This window comes from Littorina saxatilis, linkage group LG3 (assembly GCF_037325665.1).
Source record: "Littorina saxatilis isolate snail1 linkage group LG3, US_GU_Lsax_2.0, whole genome shotgun sequence".
Classification (NCBI taxonomy): domain Eukaryota; kingdom Metazoa; phylum Mollusca; class Gastropoda; order Littorinimorpha; family Littorinidae; genus Littorina; species Littorina saxatilis.
The window spans coordinates 65,417,884-65,436,076 of record NC_090247.1 but is presented as its reverse complement, the minus strand read 5'-3'; the positions used below and the strand labels follow the sequence as shown (position 1 = coordinate 65,436,076).

The window sequence follows — 18,193 nt, the reverse complement described above, 5'->3', positions numbered from 1 at the left end:
TTAGTGAATAAAGAAAGCTCATTAGCAGTACGTGTTACACTTTTCTTTAACTTGACTGAATCATTTTGAAAAGGCATCGCAACATCATTTATACACAGACCCTTCAGTTACATTTTTGTGGCGAAGGATTTTGTGCGTGTATCTTTTATTTATTTATCTATTTTGTCAAGTCAAAAGGAGTTTATCTTTTTCAAAACGCATACACATCACACTAGCCGACCACGAAGTATGAGTGTGTGTTTCAACCGTATTTTATAATATTTCGGTCATAACCCTGACATCGTTAGCCTACACTGAAAACAAGCGTGTGTACACTGATTAGCAAGCACTCATAGCTCTAACTCTGTTGTGCTGACACTGCGCTCCAGATAAGGCACGTATTAGCAGATATCCGTACACTTTAAAATGTCCGGGGTAGAGATAATATACAACAGTTGATATTACTTGCACCTTCTCAAGGTCGAAATGTATTTTGGACTTTAGCCGCACATTTATCTGTACCTCCATGACTGTTGCAGCAAGTCAAATTATGTTGAACTAATTACTCGGACAGGCTGTGTGTTCCGAAAAGTAGAAAAAAAGAACAGGAAAAGCGAGTTATCTATTCCCTTTTACAATATATTTCTCTTACTTTTGTCTCTGGTTTTTAAAATGGCCAGAAAACATCGTTTCGCTTTGGCCTTCGTACTTGTCTTCGCAACTGCAATGGGCAAGTTTTCCACCAAGAACGAAGGCGTCTCGTCCACTTCCGAAGACTACCCGTTTCGTAACGTGTCCCTCCCGTGGGAGGATCGTGTGAATGACCTTGTCAACAGATTGACATTGGAGGAGATACAAGTTCAGATGGCAAAAGGTAGTTTTGTTTCTTAGTATTAGCGTTAACGGGAAATGTTTCAGTATTTTACCGTCTAAAACTGATAATAAGTACAAAGAAAGTGTCACTGCCCTCGATAGTTCTCTGTGTAAAGCAAATTATTGCTACGTTACTAAGCCTCAGAACACATATTCGTAGTTTTCGTCATCATTCGATCTTCAACTTTTCCCCCCTCTACAAGTGAAGTTCTTTTAAGTAGTTTACTTCTGTTATTGCTTGTTTGATTCTGTTCACTTGACTTTAGTTTATCAAGCTTTGCATATTTTCCTAGCGTGAAGAATTTCTTTTTAGAGGAAAGTGAGAAAAAATGGTTTGACAAAAACAGATTCATAATAGAAAGAATAGACTAGCTAATCGATTAATTACTTGATTGATCCATTACATTACTTTTTTTGGCAGGTGGGCCGATGAACGGAATTAGCCGACTAGACATCAAGCCCTATCAGTGGTCAACGGAATGCCTGAGAGGTGATGTGGACAACAATGCCACGTCTTTTCCACAGAGTATTGGACTGGCCGCAGCCTTCAGGTACGTTAATCAGCATCAACCTGACCATAGCCAATCGACGTCGTCGTAGAATCGTGGCGTAACTCGTTTCAAACAGTTTTTCATGAGAAGGACACTATTGGTTATTTGTTATTATTAAATAGTTTTTAGATTCGTCCCTAACGACTGGCGTGTCTTCATTTTATTTACCTAACCTGTTTACTGGCGTGTCTTCTTTTTATTTACCTAACCTGTTTACTGGCGTGTCTTCTTTATATTTACCTAACCTGTTTACTGGCGTGTCTTCTTTTTATTTACCTAACCTGTTAACTGGCGTGTCTTCTTATTATTTACCTAACCTGTTAACTGGCGTGTCTTCTTTTTATTTACCTAACCTGTTAACTGGCGTGTCTTCTTTTTATTTACCTAACCTGGTTACTGGCGTGTCTTCTTTTTATTTACCTAACCTGTTAACTGGCGTGTCTTCTTTTTATTTACCTAACCTGGTTACTGGCGTGTCTTCTTTTTATTTACCTGACCTGTTAACTGGCGTGTCTTCTTTTTATTTACCTAACCTGTTTACTGGCGTGTCTTCTTTTTATTTACCTAACCTGTTAACTGGCGTGTCTTCTTTTTATTTACCTAACCTGTTAACTGTTGTGTCTTCTTTTTATTTACCTAACCTGGTTACTGGCCCCCCAGAACGTCACACGTTGAAGACTGACAGCAGAAGTACTATTCAGGGAAGGATGGAACAGGAACAATGAGACCAAGGTCACCATGAGAGCTCCGGGCATGAAGGGCCACAAGAGCAAGGACATTTTATAATTTTGGATGATTAATGAGATGAGCAGCCCGATGCGCTAACCACTGCGCTACGGGGGCCGGTTGATTCCATGTAGTTTGTAAGATCAAATAAAACGAAGAGAAGAACAAAATAATCACCTTTTAGACACTATTGATACCCCAAAGCCGACACAATGCAGAATAGTGTCTTCACACAAACAATCCTATTCTTGTTTCAGTCCCGACCTGATATTTCGTGTTGCCCAGACGACAGGTATAGAAGTGCGGGGAAGACACAACGACTTCGTCAAGCAGAACAACTACGGCAGCCACACCGGGGCCTCCTGCTTCTCTCCCGTCATCAACATCATGAGGGACTCGCGTTGGGGAAGAAATCAGGTACCGACAACCTTGTTTTTGGAAATAACATGAATTTAGAGTAACTGGGTTGGATCTTGGGGGGGGGGGGGGGGGTGTCCTGGGTTCAGTGAGCCCCCCCCACTTTTTTTTTCATCTTAAGGATAGACCCAAAATAGCCCTTTCAAATGCTATATTTCTACAACAGCCGGGGGCAGATCCCCGTCTTGTCTGCCTCCTGTACCTTTGTCTCATTTTGGAAGCCCCTCCCTCTCATACGCTTTAAAAATAAAAATATATATTTTTCTTTAATTACGTTCTTCGTCATTTTGAATACAAAACAGCATGCACATATCAACAGGTCTTATTTTACTGACAAATCATTAACAACAAATCCCCTCCCCCCCCCCCCCCCCTTTACATACACTTGATACAGCCCCAAGGTACTCAACTGTGACAGAGCTGTTTGAATTTGTGATTGGGTGGCGAGTGTGCCACATAATGTTGAGTATGATACGACGATCTAAATGCGCATGCTTTATCATTGACATTTTGCTTATTTGTAACAACAGGCTTATTGACTTGTGTACATAAAAGTGGATTAACTTTCACAGATACAAAGACACGGACAGACACATGCACTGACGGACGCATACAGTCAAACATATCGACACACACACGCTACAGAAGGACGCTGGTTGGTTTGTTACACAGTTTTGTTTATTGTCTCTTCAGCATTACAGAAGACGCGAACTTGCGTCTCAGGGATTAGAATTAAACAGAAAGTCAACCGCTGCCTTTACAATATACCGCCTGTCTTTTATTTGTCAGGAAACTTACGGAGAGGATCCTCACCTATCTGGCGTTTACGCTGCGAATTTCATCCAAGGTCTCCAAGGCAACGACACGCGCTACGTCCGTGCCAGCGGTGGATGTAAACACTTTGATGTTCACGGCGGTCCTGAAAACATCCCTGTTTCCAGGTTTTCTTTCAATGCTGAAGTAAGCCTTCACACACACACACACAGACACTGTGTCCAGATTTTCTTTTAATTCGTTAAGTAAGCCTTTGTCACGGACGCAATTCCACACACACAGACAAACACGCGTCCGAGGAGAACAAACAAGTAGAAGATCGGGCACTGGAAACAATTCTAATTCAAACACTTGCTAAAACAGCATCGCACATCAATGTTCAACAGCGCAAAGCTGCACAATCTAAACATGTTCATTTATTATCGTTCTCGCTATCAGATTTCGGAGGAAGACTGGAGAATGACACACCTACCTGCCTTCAGAATGTGTGTGCAGGCTGGCACCTACAACCTGATGTGCAGCTATAACAGGTAGCACCAACACCATATATAATAATTATTTGACGTTATTTCTGTCTAAAACCATCTGCAAGTGTCCGCAACATTCCTCTGTGCGTCTTCTTGCCATGTTCATAAATCATAAATAATTGACATGCACCATAAGTTTGAATAGTTTTAGCACACTCTAAGATAAAGTATCACGACGTAATCGGTCAGCAGAAAATACTTTTAGTTTGTGGCATTCTTTCACAAACACAGATCTGTTTTAACACTTTTTTCTTTAATTAAACGGTCTTGTATTAAACTACCACTTATATATATACTTCAATGCAGGCCTGACAGTGGCGAGTATTTTATTCGCCATGGCGAGTAGAGATATGTAATTGGCGAGTAGAGATATGTAAATGGCGAGTAGAGATATGTACATGGCGAGTAGAGATATGTAAATGGCGAGTAAAAATTTTAATCTACTCACCAAAGGCGAATAAAGTTGCTGAAACAAATGGTTGGTTTGGCAAGTAAAATGTGCTCTCTGGCTAGTAAATTATGAGAAGTACTAGCCAAAGGCGAGTGCCCAATTTTGTGGACTTTCAGCGTTGCAATGTTCAGCTCTATTCATTCAGATTTAATTACTTTACGCTTTCTCTCCCAGAATCAACGGTATACCAGCCTGTGCCAATGAGAAGCTGCTGACGGAGATTTTAAGAAAAGAATGGGGGTTCAAAGGTTTCGTTATAAGCGATGACAACGCGATAAAGGACATCATCACTGCACACAAGTACATCAACAATTCTGTGGACACCGTGGCTGCCTGCGTCAATGCTGGCTGTAACCTGGAACTGTCGGGACGTAGAACGACTCCTGTGTTCTTGTCACTAGGTAAGTTTGCATTATCAAGAGCTTATAGTTTTTCTTGCGATTGGCTCGTTGTTTGATTGATTAAAGGCACAGTAAGCCTCCCGTAAACCATCACAGATACTGTTAGGCTTTTACACACAGTACAAACACCCTTTCATTCAAACACTCACCGCTTGAGAACATGCTAGGTGCCCTCCGTAAAGAGCGAGCAATTTTCAAAGAATTTATTTGTGCGTGGTTTATCTTACCCCTGAGCCATCGTGAACCCGTGTGATCCTGTTTCCCTTTTTCACAATGTTGTCGTCAGTTTGTAATTCGCTGTGAGCTTATCTGCAATAGCACGTTATTATGTACCTCTGACTATGCACAAAACAAACGGCTGTGGTTCACATGAACTCTAGCGATGGCTTTTGACTGTTCAGATGAATTGGCGATAGGCATAAACCGTCGTCTGCTACGAGAACCACGACCTTGCGTGACCCTGCTTCCGGGCTTTTCTTTTTTCAAACTTTCAAAACTTCGAAACAGATCTTGTCTTGATGAAAAAAGAATTCTTTTATAATTTAAGAATGTTTGTGTAACAAGCTGTCAATTTATTATTTAGATTTTAAAAGTTAGGTCTAGCGCCAAAACTCAACCACGGTCCGATTGTGTGAGGAGACAATCCGCAAAATTAATTCTTTGAAAATTGCTCGCTCTTTACGTAGGGCACCTGGGATGTTCCCGTTCGGTGAGCGTTCAAATGGAAGGGTGTTTGTACTGTGTGTAAAAGCCTGACAGTATCTGTGATGGTTTACAGGAGGCTTACTGTGCCTTTTATAGCTTGGTTGTTGGATTGTAATGCACCGTCAACTCATTTGGCTATGAACACCGATTCAAGGCTGTTTCCTTTCTCAGTTTACATTGTGTTTGAAACGTTTACATTTAGAACAGGTCTATCACGGTTTATGGGACCCTACATTAGCATGGAAGCAGTTGCTGCTAGCGTACTCAGACTCTGTGCATTGTGTTTTGTTGCCCGTGTGGCTGATTGTGTTGTTTCAGTGGCTGTTGTTGCTGCTGCTTTTGTTACAATGTTGTTCGTTTGGCTATCTTTTCTTGATGGATTATTTTTGGCGTCAATGAGCGGATCGCTGAGTAATTCTCTCTATCTGTGTATTATAGTGGATGCAGTAAATCAAAAGAAGCTGACGGAAGCCAAGGTACGTGAGATGGTTGCGCCACTGTTCCTCACAAGAATGAGGCTGGGTGAGTTTGACCCACCGGAAATGAACCCCTACAGCAAACTGAGCTCGGCGGACGTGGAGACTCCTAAACATTTGGCACTGGCTGTGGAGTCAGCAATGAAATCTTACGTCCTTCTCAAGAACAACGGAGTTCTACCTCTTCAGAAGTCTGGCACGATCGGGGTAAGCCAGCTAGAGACTGTACGTGTAGTCTCTGAGCCAGCCAAGAGGTCATCTGCTGGAATCAGTCTCAATTTCTGTATTCACACAAATTACGTCTCGTGTTGAAGCCGGTATATGCAGGCGTCGAGGTTAGAGGTGTTATTACGGGATAACCTGTACCCTCAATAGAGTTTATCCGGGACCGGAAGAAGTCTCTTAAGACAACTCCTGCACACCAGCGAATACGTCCATTAATTTATGTGCACGGGATAAAAGAACGCGCATAAAATGCTTTCACTCGAGGACTTTCCCTCTTTCTTCTGCGTCCTTCCTATCCACAGGCATGTTTACCTCTGCAAATGGCAAACTACAGAAATTATGTTTACTATTTTTTGTCAGTTGGTCATTTTTTTGGTATACTACACAGAGATACACTTTGCTAGACTGCTGATAATAAATCCAAAAACAGATAGACTGCCAACGTTCCGAAATTCAGAATTAAACAAGAAGAGCAAACGCTCGATCGAGTCACTTTCGCAGTTCTGAATATTATATGAGGCATCAGATGGACAGGAAGAAATTGCTATTCACAACACAATGAGTCACGTTCACATAAAATTTGAGCCCGGTCACTTTTATAGTTTCCGAGAAAAGCCCAACGTTAAGTTGTGTGTTGCCGAACAGAAAAGGCTAGTTATCTCCCTTGTTTTTCTGATAACGTTCGTAAAAGGCTACAGATGTAAATACTTTGATGTAAAGAATAATCCTACAAAGTTTCAATCACATCCGATGAACTTTGTCAAAGATATAAAATGTCTAATTTTTCCTTTGACGCTGACCTGTGACCTTGAAAAAGGTCAAAGGTCAACGAAACCATCGTTAAAGTGTAGAGGTCATTGGAGGTCACGACTAAACAAAATATGAGCCCGATCGCTTTGATAGTTTCCGAGAAAAGTCCAACGTTAAGGTGGTGTCTACGGACGGCCGGCCGGCCGGCCGGCCGGACAGACTAACACTGACCGATTACATAGAGTCACTTTTTCTCAAGTGACTCAAAAAAATCATCGATGAATTAAACGGGTTCAGTATTTGTACCATATACGTGTTTGTCTATCTGTCTACTTAAAAGACCACTGGGTCGACGTACTGCAAATGCAACGTTTTGTTTTGTCAATAATTAAACGTTTCCTATAACCTACAATTTATTTTTTTAAACTGCTGATTATTTGTCCCATAAGTGTTTGTCCGTCTACTTTAAAGACCACTGGGTCGACTTTCTGTAAATGTAACGTTTTGTTTTGTCAATAATTACACGTTCCTATAACTTATAATTCCTTTGTTTAGACTGCTGATTACCAAAACTGGCCCCACAATAAATACAATGTTTCTGTAATCGTTCAAACAGGTGGTGGGTCCAATGGCAAACGATTCACTCCAGCTCTTCGGAGACTACTCGGCTCAACCACCACAGAAATACATCACAAGTCCTTTGGATGGTCTGTCTGCTATGGCCTCCAAAACACAGTTCGCCTCTGGCTGTAACGATACTGTGTGCGAGATGTACAACTCTTCAGACGTGTTGAGGGCCATCAGTGGGACTGAAATCAACTTTGTTGTTCTTGGGACGGGTATGGACAAACATATTGTATATGTGTGCTTCGTACGTTTGGCTTGCGAGTGAAGTGTGTGTGTGTGTGTGTGTGTGTGTGTGTGTGTGTGTGTGTGTGTGTGTGTGTGTGTGCGTGTGTTTGTTTGTGTGAGAGAAAATGAGTGTGAGTATAATAAAGAGATATTAAGAGAGAGAGAGAGAGAGAGAGAGAGAGCGAGAAAGAAAGAGAGAGTGAGAGAAAAAGAGATAGATGAGAGAGAGAGAGAAGAGAGAACTCGAACTCGAAAACTTTATTACCGAGGGATGATAGCATTAGGTCCATATGGTCCTTTCTTACAGCTAGTTCCTACTATAATACACACATGAAACAAAGAACAAATATGAAGAATTTATATAAAAAAATTAAAAAAAATTAAAAAAAATGGGGAAAGGTATAACAAAATAAAAGAGAGAGAGAGAGAGAGAGAGAGAGAGAGAGAGAGAGAGAGAGAGAGAGAGAGAGAGAGAGAGAGAGAGAGAGAGAGAGAGAGAGAGAGAGAGAAAGAGAGAGAGAGAGAGAGAGAGAGAGAGAGAGAGAGAGAGAGAGAGTCAAAGGATCCCATACACAAAACATCCGCATCGCCAGCGACAACATAAACGCACAACAACAAAGCTCCGATGGAAACTTAATGGTTTCCCTTTAAATCAATGGCTCCGATGGAAACTTAATGGTTTCCCTTTAAATCAATGATCCCCCCACCCCCACCCGACAGAAAAGTTAGTTTATGTGAAGGTTCAATACTGGGGAAAAAACAAAGTGGTATAATCATTAGGCCAAAAAGAAAAATATGTCTGTTTCCGGTAACCCGACCGACCCTATTTTTAAGCGCCGACCCAAACGGTTTTTTTCGCTTTTCGCACACACAAAAAATAAATAAATTAAAAAAATAAAAATATAAAATATGAAGTCAAGTATACTTTATTTAGTTTCAATATATCTAGGTCAAAAACATGTGCTAAATAATTGTAAGTAAATTAAGGAAGTGTTTAAAGTAAGAAAAAAACGTAAAAATAACGTTAACAAAACGGAAGAAAAAAAAAGAAAAAAAAAGCACCCGACCGACCGACCCTATTTTTTTGGCGATGTTACCGGAAACAGACATATTTTTCTTTTGGGCCTTATTTAAATTCATTATTCTTATTTGCATAGGCCAAAAGGTGGAGAGTGAGGGTCGCGATAGGCCGGACACGGAACTGCCCGGACAACAGAAAACTCTCCTGCTAGACGTCATCAATAACAGTGAGTAACACAAAAGGAGTTTTGTCCGACATAGGAACACTTCCAGGAGCAAACAGCGTTCCTCTGCATTGTACGATATTACTAGTTGGACATATGTGTGATGTGTGAGCTGTGGTGCTATGGTGATATACACTGTATGTCTGACTCTCCCTCTTTTGTAGTATTTACTTAAGAGGTAGCACTGTATACAGTTTAGTTTCAGAAGTGTGCGCGTTCTGACAACGAAACTCCACAAGGGGGATTGTTCACCATTTACAAAGTCACGTTATAATCACGAATAAAATCTGACCTCACTCAATAGCCACGTTTTGGAATGGAGTTATCAGTGGGATTACGAAAGCAAAACCCACAGAATTACGCAATGAAGGAGTTCGTTTCGGTTCGGTTCTTTAAAAAACTTCTGTATAATTTTACAATTAAGCTGCTTTTCTGTTAATAATCAATGACAAAATCGAACTAATAAACCGACGGGCGCAGTGGCGTGGTGGAAAGACGTCGGCCTCCTAATTGGGAGGTCGGGAGTTCGAATCCCGGTCGCTGCCGCCTGGTGGGTTAAGAGTGGAGATTTTTCCGATCTCCCAGGTCAGCTTATGTGCAGACCTGCTAGTGACTTAACTCCCTTCGTGTGCACACGCAAGCACAAGACCAAGTGCGCACGGAAAAGATCCTGTAATCCATGTCAGAGTTCGGTTGGTTATAGAAACACGAAATTACCCAGCATGCCTCCCCCGAAATCGGCGTATGCTGCCTGAATGGCGGGGTAAAAACGGCCACACACGTAAAAATCCACTCGTGCTAAAAACTTGAGTGAACGTGGGATTCTAAGCCCATGAACAAAGAAGAAAAAGAAAAAGAACTAATAAACCGAAAAAGGACTTGCTTTCAGATCCAACAAAGACTCCCATCATTCTTCTAGTGTTCAGCGCCGGTCCTGTCAACATCTCGTTTGCTGATCAGGATCCACGCGTGTCCGCCATCATGCAGGGCTTTCTGCCTGCTCAGGCAGCGGGCGATGCATTACGTCACGTCCTGCTTAATGACGTCAAAGGCGCAGTGCCTGCTGGGAGACTGCCGTACACTTGGCCCATGTTTGCGTCACAGGTATCTGTTTTGTGTTGTTTGTAATAGTATTTTTGTCCTGATGTTAACTCACCATCCACCCCCCCCCCTCCCCCCATTTCCCATAGTAAAGAAATGTATGTAATCACTTTGCACTTGTAGTGTTTTATTATTATTATTATTATTATTATTATTATTTATTATTATTATTATTTATTATTATTATTGTTGAATTGTTTCTTGTATTGTTTTTACTCTCCCTCACCCCTCAACTCCCTTTTCTGTACACAGTCTGATTTCTTTTTGTTTTAGTTCCTTTTATTTGGTGTTGAATGAAATGTGTTTTTATTGTGTTTTTTTAATTTTCCATGTACCCTCACGGGGTTTTATTGGAATAATAAAACTTGACTTGACTTGACTTGGTAAGAAAAAAACACGCGTGACTGGGATATAAATCAATATTGCTATTTCATATGTTACGTGGAATTCCATTGGTCAATTGGGCAAAACTGAGCCCAGTGCAAAAGTGATATCGACGACATTTCCGTCGATATCAGTTTTGATATGGACGACCTCTTTATTGCTTCCCCACTTCAAAAACAAAAACACCTAAATTTAAAAACAAACAAATATATATGAAAATGTAATTATCCCAGAATTTAGTTGAGCAAGTGACTAAAGACTTTTTGAAAGGAAAGACATTTTAAAATACTGAAAAGTACAAGAACAGAGTGAACAAAAAGAAATAATAATCAGAGGGAGGAATATGGAACAGCCAAAACTGAGACATATACTTTTGTAATTTCTTTACAGAAAATACAAAATGTCCAGAGAATTAGCAATATATCTAACACTGACTGACTGTGTGATGATAACTTCTGCCATTGGTCTGTTTCGACAGTGATATCAAAATCTCGACCTCCGGTCTCGAGTTTGATATCACTGTCTCAACAGACCATAGCAGAAGATATCATCACACAGTCCGTCAATATTGGGTACTGTGTTAAATCCCTTTGGGTGCATGTCGCAGCAAAACGTTTTCTTTCAAAGTTGCCTACTATCAGCTGTTTTTTACATTTAGTCAAGTTTTGACTAAATGTTTTAACGTAGAGGGGGGAATCGAGACGAGGGTCGTGGTGTATGTGTGTCTGTGTGTGTCTGTGTGTGTGTGTGTGTGTGTAGAGCGATTCAGAGAAAACTACTAGACCGATCTTCATGAAACTTGACATGAGAGATCCTGAGTATGGTATCTCCAGACTTTTTTTCTCATTTTTTTTTATAAATGTCTTTGATGACGTCATATCCGGCTTTTCGTGAAAGTTGAGGCGGCACTGTCACGCTCTCATTTTTCAACCAAATTGGTTGAGATTTTGGTCAAGTAATCTTCGACGAAGCCCGGACTTTGGTATTGCATTTCAGCTTGGAGGCTTAAAAATTAATTAATGAGCTTGCTCATTAAAGTTGTCATTAAAATCGATTTTTTCGCTAACACATTTAAAATTGATTGCATCGTATTCTTCATCACATTCTGAATCTACAAATATATACATATGTCATGTTTACTCTTAAAATGAGATCACAATTAACGAAAATAGATTAATTAGTCTTACGATTAAAAATCGATCCAAAAATGATTCTTTATCATTTCCTGATTCCAAAAACATATAGATATGATAGGTTGTATTCAAAACAAGCTCCGAAAGTTAACAAGAATACAGAGAAGCGCGCTTTCCTGCTTAGCACAATACGCTTCCGCGCTAATCTGGCGTGTCAATATCACTACGTTTTGCACGTGGGAGGTGAGCGATTTCCTTCACGCGGGGATTGACGAAGCTGTACTGTCTTGGTGAAAAAATACAGTGCGTTCAGTTTCATTCCGTGAGTTCGACAGCTTGGCTAAATGTAGTAATTTCGCCTTACGCGACTTGTTTTAAAAGTAATATCGTTCATCTTCAGAAACATAATTATAACAAATTTGTTTTCTGTTTTCTTCCAGCTTCCTCCGATGGTGAACTACTCGATGCAAGGCAGAACGTACCGCTACTTTGAGGGGGACCCCCTCTACCCATTTGGCTACGGACTGTCGTATACGAAATTTGACTACACCGAATTAGATATCGACAATGCGGCAGTAAAAGCGGGCGATCCAGTCACAGGGTATTTTTTCGTCCGAAACACAGGGACAATGGAAGCTGACGAGGTAAGATTGTGAGTGGTAAAACACTTGTGTGTATAAAGTAACCATCCATTTAGACATCGATCTTAAAATTGATCAGCGACCCAAAGCGAGCTAACTCCATCGAAAAACAGCCTCTTGAAGGCAAAATTCGTTGCTAAAGGGACAAACGTGTAATAACCCCCCCCCCCCCCCCCCTAAAAAACCCAACCCAGCCTGTTCCCCACAAAAAAGACGCATGGACACAGAAGACAACATGGATATCATCACTTTTTGTTGTAAGAGCAGGCGCAATATGGTATCTGTTTAATGAATTGTAATACATTGTTTTAAGAAATGCAGGTGCAATCTGGTATCTGTATAATAATATGTTTCATCTCACACCTCAACCCCCGAACTCGTTTTTTTGTAAATGGTTTAGATGCTGTTGTAATACAAGTCTAGACCGGCGAGTTGGCTAAATGGATAAGACGTCGGCCTCCCAAGCCAGAGGTCGTGGGTTCGAATCCCGGCCGCGCCTGATGGGTTAAGGGTTGAGATTTGTCTGATCTCCCAGGTCAACTTATGTATGTGCAGACCTGCTAGTGCCTCATCCCCCTTCGTGTAACCTCAATTAACATGTTGCATGTTTCGCTTTTGATTTGTATGTTGCTTACTTTGTCATTTTGTTGTTTGTGTTTATTTGCTTGTTTGCTTACTTGTCGATTGTTTGCTGGGTCGTTCGTTTAATTTGTTTATTTGTCATGTTGCTTTACTTGTTTATCATTTATTAGACATTTGTATTAGAAGTAAGGACCGGTTGTAAGAAAAGGCGTCGCCTTAAACCTCTATCCTTGAAAAATAAAGTTCCAACATCATCATCATCATCATCATCATCGTGTGTACACGCAAGCACAAGACCAAGTGCGCACGGAAAAGATCCTGTATCATGTCAGAGTTCGATGGGTTATAGAAACACAAAAATACCAAGCATGCATTCCCCGAAACCGGCGTACGGCTGCCTAAATGGCGGGGTGAAAACGGACATGCACGACATCACGTAAAAACCCACTCGTGCAAAATACACGAGTGTACGTGGGAGTTTCAGCTCATGAACGCAGAAGAAGAATCAAGTTTGAACTTAAATACTAAAGCGTTGCGTTTTTAGAAACTTTTGTTTAAATATTTTTACAGGTGATTCAGATCTACATCCGCTGGCAGGATCCACCTATCAATGCGCCGACACTTCAGTTGGCGTGGTTCAACCGCATCACTATTCCTGTGAGTGAGAAAGGCGTCAAAGTGAACTTTGAGATCGACGCCAAGACCATGGCTTTGTGGTACAAGGACAGCTGGCGTATTTTGCCTGGTAGGAGACTCCTATCTTTCTCTTTATTCGATTTCTTTCTCTTTTAGTGTGTGTATTCGTTCATCTTTCGCTGTCTCTAGTGTCTAAGAGCTAATTCGGGTCGTACTCGTCATCTATTTCGGTACTCTTTGTATCCACCTAGAAGTGCTCATGGCACATCTTAAAATAGAGTTATAACATTGAGACATAAATTGAGGAAAAATTCGTTTGAAAACTGGCGAGGTGACTATAATACCGGTTGTTGACAGTAGGGAGAAACTGTAGGTGGGCAAACGTAAAGCGATACGGCGACCAGACTCCTGAATGCAATGCTTCCAGGCAAAATGATTTAGCGTCCTTCTTTCTCACAAACTTCTGTTCAAATGTACTTTTGTCTAAATTGGTCCATACACACCATGATTTGTTTCTTGTTCATTTTTTGTGTGCTTTAGTGGTTTGGTTGATTTAGTGTCCATGTGTGAGTGTGTAAAAACTGTATACGTGTATATGATAATAAGTGTGGCTTGCAAGTGAAATCTTGGACATGCAGTGCGAGTGCGCGCGTGTGTGTTTGTGCGTGTGTGCGAGTGCTCGCAACCTCGAGACTGCTGGGTGCACATGTATACGTATGTCTTGTGCGTGAACGTGCACCACCTTACGGGCAATTCAATTGCATGCTCAGTTTGTTCATTGTTGCAGGACGCCTTGAAATGTTTCTAGGAGGACAGCAGCCACACCAGAAGCGAGCAGCTCCAAGCAACACCCTTGTAGCGCCTTTCAGAATTCATGGGAGCAAATACCTTGGACGATACTAATACGCTCTGTCAGAATACAAAATAAAAATAATCGAAGATTACTCGAACGTTTAATTTACGGCAACACAAAACGCTTACAATCACTAAAACTTCGACCCATTGATCAGATAACCACTTGTGATACAAATAATAAACTTAGCTTGGCAAATCTTTGATGTCGCTAGCCATTTAACGATCAATGATTAATGACTGTAATTGTTTTATTGGATGCACTAGGCTACTTGGAGATGGACACATTAGCGAACAAACTCACAGATAGGCCAAGATCAACATTAGTGAGCTGTAAAATGTAAAATTACACACTACCCAAGATCCACAAGTCACTGCAGAAGCCACGCGACATTTTTTTTACACGTCAGTTAGGGGCTTTCAATCCCGAAGGCAGGTTCCGAGTAGCGACGAAGGTAATCGGAAGTTCCTTGTGTCATCCGTCTTTGTGCAAGCAGCTTCGGAGATTTCAACATGTTTGCTGTGTGTATAATTATGTAGGTCCACTCCTTCTTTGCGACATGGAAACAGTCGCGTTTTTAGCGAACAAATCGGCATTTCCAACTCGACATTTCTTCAAATCTACTCAGACTACAACAACGAAATATATGTATCTTGTAAAACAATCTCTGAGCCTTCCGACTGTGGTATGAGTTTTAATCTGCGATGCGGCCTTGGGCAGATCACAGGCGGAAGGTATCGTTCACTGGACCACCACTATCATAATAAGACAGCTAAACATAAAAGGTACAGATAGTTAGAACAGTCATCTTTCCTGGTATTTGTAAAAATACAAAGGTCCTCGAAATTGGCATTTATTTTCTGCATATTTTTGTCTGAATTAAGTTGAGCAAGACTCGAAGCTGAGTGACATACCTAGTGGTGGTCCAGTGAACGATACCTTCCGCCTGTGGGCAGATCTGACGGTTTAAGTCAACCACGAAAATAGATCTAAAACGCGCGTGGTTGAGCTTTTCAATGGCGTTTATGACGCCTGCAAATGTTGTGTTTGCAAATCGCTTCGGGGGCACCCTTTAATCTATACGTACAGACAAACATAATACATGGAACGAAAGGTAAGAAGATGGACTGAACGCTGGTTTGGGGGATACTAACAGTTTTAAAGGATACAAATGCAAGAAAGACTCAAAATTTGCCCTTTTTCATTGAAGTGTAGATTAGAGAGTATTGAATAAATGCAGTAGACCCTAGGTATACAGAGCAGGTCTTGTTCTTTCCAACTATGTATAATTTGGCACTGTACATAATGTTTAAGAACTGCCCCCGAAGTGATTTTTTAACAAACCCGTCGGAAAAGACACCTTATTTTTGGCCATAAAAAGCGCCAAAATGGGGTTTGAAGCAGTACACCCAAGCAATGCCATTGATTTAAAACCTCAAAGATATATTTCCTAAAAATTCATTTCATGAACGATTTTTCAGTGTGCAATAAAAGCCAAATATTGCTTCGTTTCTTCGCTGTGACACAAATACAAAACCAACTAGATCTGCGGTGACATCGTGACGTCTTTTTCGAAGTGGCCTTGAAGTTGTGTGGGTCCTCGATGGCTCACGTTTGGTTCAATGTGGGTGCAGCTATGACTTGTTATAAACCAAACAGCGTGTGTTTGGGTTTGATGTTTTTTTGGAACACGTCTTCGTATATACCTGACTCTACTTTTTAATTTGAACAAATCGAGATTGATTTGGGTTGTAAATCTCTCTCTCTCTCTCTCACACACACACACACACACACACACACACACACACACACACACAGAGGGGCGGCACTGTTATATTTAAACGTTTGGATTATTATTTGGAATCTGACATGCTCGCAATTCTACAATCCCCTTCTTAGTATTATCATACTGCATAGAAGAGCTTTTATTGCAACAAAACATTGAGAACAACTTAGTGTGCATTTTCAGAGAGAGAGAGAGAGAGAGAGAGAGAGAGAGAGAGAGAGAGAGAGAGAGAGAGAGAGAGAGAGAGAGAAAGAAGGGGGGGTATGATATGGTTCTTTAGCACACACACATACACAAGCACCAACACAGGCGCGCGAACACACACACACACACGCCCTGACGGTGAGAACATTTTACATTTCAAGTATGGCAAGTACATTTTGGGGCTATCCTCGTGTCTGAAAAAAGTGAAAGTCAGAAGAAAAAAGACACAAAAAGAAAAGATGAGACAAGGATGTTCGTGGTGACATTTTGTACTTGACTGTCTGTTTTTGTTATGCTTGTTATGTAAATGGGTGATATTTTTTAGAACATGTCAAATTCCAAATACATGATGCCAACGTTTAAATATAAAAGAGTCCGTATGCCACGTGTGTGTGTGTGTGTGTGTGTGTGTGTGTGTGTGTGTGTGTACCCCCGTTTCCACAGGTTTGGTTGCCTAAATCACCATAAGGCAACCATCCACACGTGGATGGCAACCTAAACTCTGGATGGCAACCTAATTGTGTGGATGGTCGCTTCATTTAACACCGTTAAATTGACTTTTTTGACGGAAAGAATGTCATAACAATGTTCAAAATGACATTCTTTCCGTCCTCTATAGGCGACGAAATAGGTCAAATTTTGTGCATTTTTTAGTGCAAAATTCTTCGATGCCGGAGCGAGTACTGCACCCAGTGCTGTTGTAGTGCAAGTGCACTAGAAAGGCACTACACCCAGTGCCGCCTCTTAGGTAACCATCCACACTTTAGGTATGTGTGTGTGTGTGTGTGTGTGTGTGTGTGTGTGTGTGCGTGCGCGCTTGTATAATTTGTTATATAGTCAAAACACTTTGAGTTGCTTTTCTATATTCCCCTCCTTATCATTCTATTATATTGCATAGAAATAATTAAGTTACAGCAATAAATTCAGAACTGTCATTTAAAACAAAGAAGTGCGCATTTAGAGAGAGAGAGAGAGAGAGAGAGAGAGAGAGAGAGAGAGAGAGAGAGAGAGAGAGGAGAGGTTGATAAGGATCTTTAGAAAACACAAAGACACACAAACACACACACACACACACACACACATCCACACAGACGCGCGCCCACACACACACACACACATGCACGTTTGATCATTGTGATGTTTGCGATTTTTGTCATTTTTGGGGCACATTATTTCACCAGATTACAAAGATACAGGTTAGAAACAATTCGAGATATACACAATGTGTATGTCGGTTTATCCAGAAAACTTTGCATTTCTACAACTAAAAGCCAGCTATGCGTCCATGCAAAAATGACCAACACCGCAAAACAGCAAATAACGCAAAATAATTGAAACTTTGAACGTCCATATCTCTAAAACTATTTGTCATACATCCTTGAAATGTTGCAACCTTCTTAGTAAGCACGCCGACTACACGCGGCCAAATATATATAGATATATATACATATAAATGTACATACCTGAAATCATTAATTAGTGGACCTACCTACAGTGTGCAACACATGTTCAACGACAACATCTAATACGGATATTTTGGATGTTTTGAAGGTAAGAACTTCTTTTTCTTGTCGTAAAACTAACATACACCCTCCAATCAAAAAGCCACAAACCGCATGCATACTACACTGTTACAACTTAGATCTTACTGAACATGATCACGTTAGATCATCAGTGCTATTTTGTAGAAACTGAAAAGGCACTCGGAGTCCAGTAACAACATATTGAAGTATATGTGAATGGGTTTCTGGCAATTAAATGGGAACTCCAATTGTGATCTATATATATATATACGACTTGTGTGTGTGTGTCTGTGTGTGTATCTGTGTATTCGCCATGCACGGCCAAAGTTCTCGATGGATCTGCTTCAAATTTGGTGGGCTTATTCAGAGAGACCCCGGACACAACCTCATCGATGAGAT

General features: G+C 40.9%; 1 protein-coding gene across 1 annotated transcript; it reads left to right on the top strand.

Annotated features, from left to right (window-relative positions):
- Nucleotides 1-567: 567 nt before the first annotated feature.
- LOC138962997 (uncharacterized) lies at nucleotides 568-14,603 on the top strand. Its single transcript, XM_070334972.1, has 13 exons — nucleotides 568-853; nucleotides 1,274-1,403; nucleotides 2,387-2,546; nucleotides 3,336-3,506; nucleotides 3,759-3,850; nucleotides 4,473-4,699; nucleotides 5,843-6,087; nucleotides 7,472-7,694; nucleotides 8,865-8,954; nucleotides 9,841-10,055; nucleotides 12,010-12,213; nucleotides 13,363-13,537; nucleotides 14,216-14,603. Exons 1-13 carry the CDS (start codon nucleotides 652-654, stop codon nucleotides 14,329-14,331), a joined length of 2,250 nt encoding a protein of 749 aa, XP_070191073.1. The 5' UTR covers nucleotides 568-651; the 3' UTR covers nucleotides 14,332-14,603.
- Nucleotides 14,604-18,193: the final 3,590 nt, after the last annotated feature.

Excerpts from the sequence above, each read along its gene's own strand:
- LOC138962997 (XM_070334972.1), top strand. The coding sequence starts at position 652 with ATGGCCAGAAAACATCGTTTCGCTTTGGCCTTCGTACTTGTCTTCGCA. Across the intron at positions 10,056-12,009 it reads GGCCCATGTTTGCGTCACAG|CTTCCTCCGATGGTGAACTA; the intron begins GTATCTGTTTTG and ends GTTTTCTTCCAG. Across the intron at positions 12,214-13,362 it reads GGACAATGGAAGCTGACGAG|GTGATTCAGATCTACATCCG; the intron begins GTAAGATTGTGA and ends ATATTTTTACAG.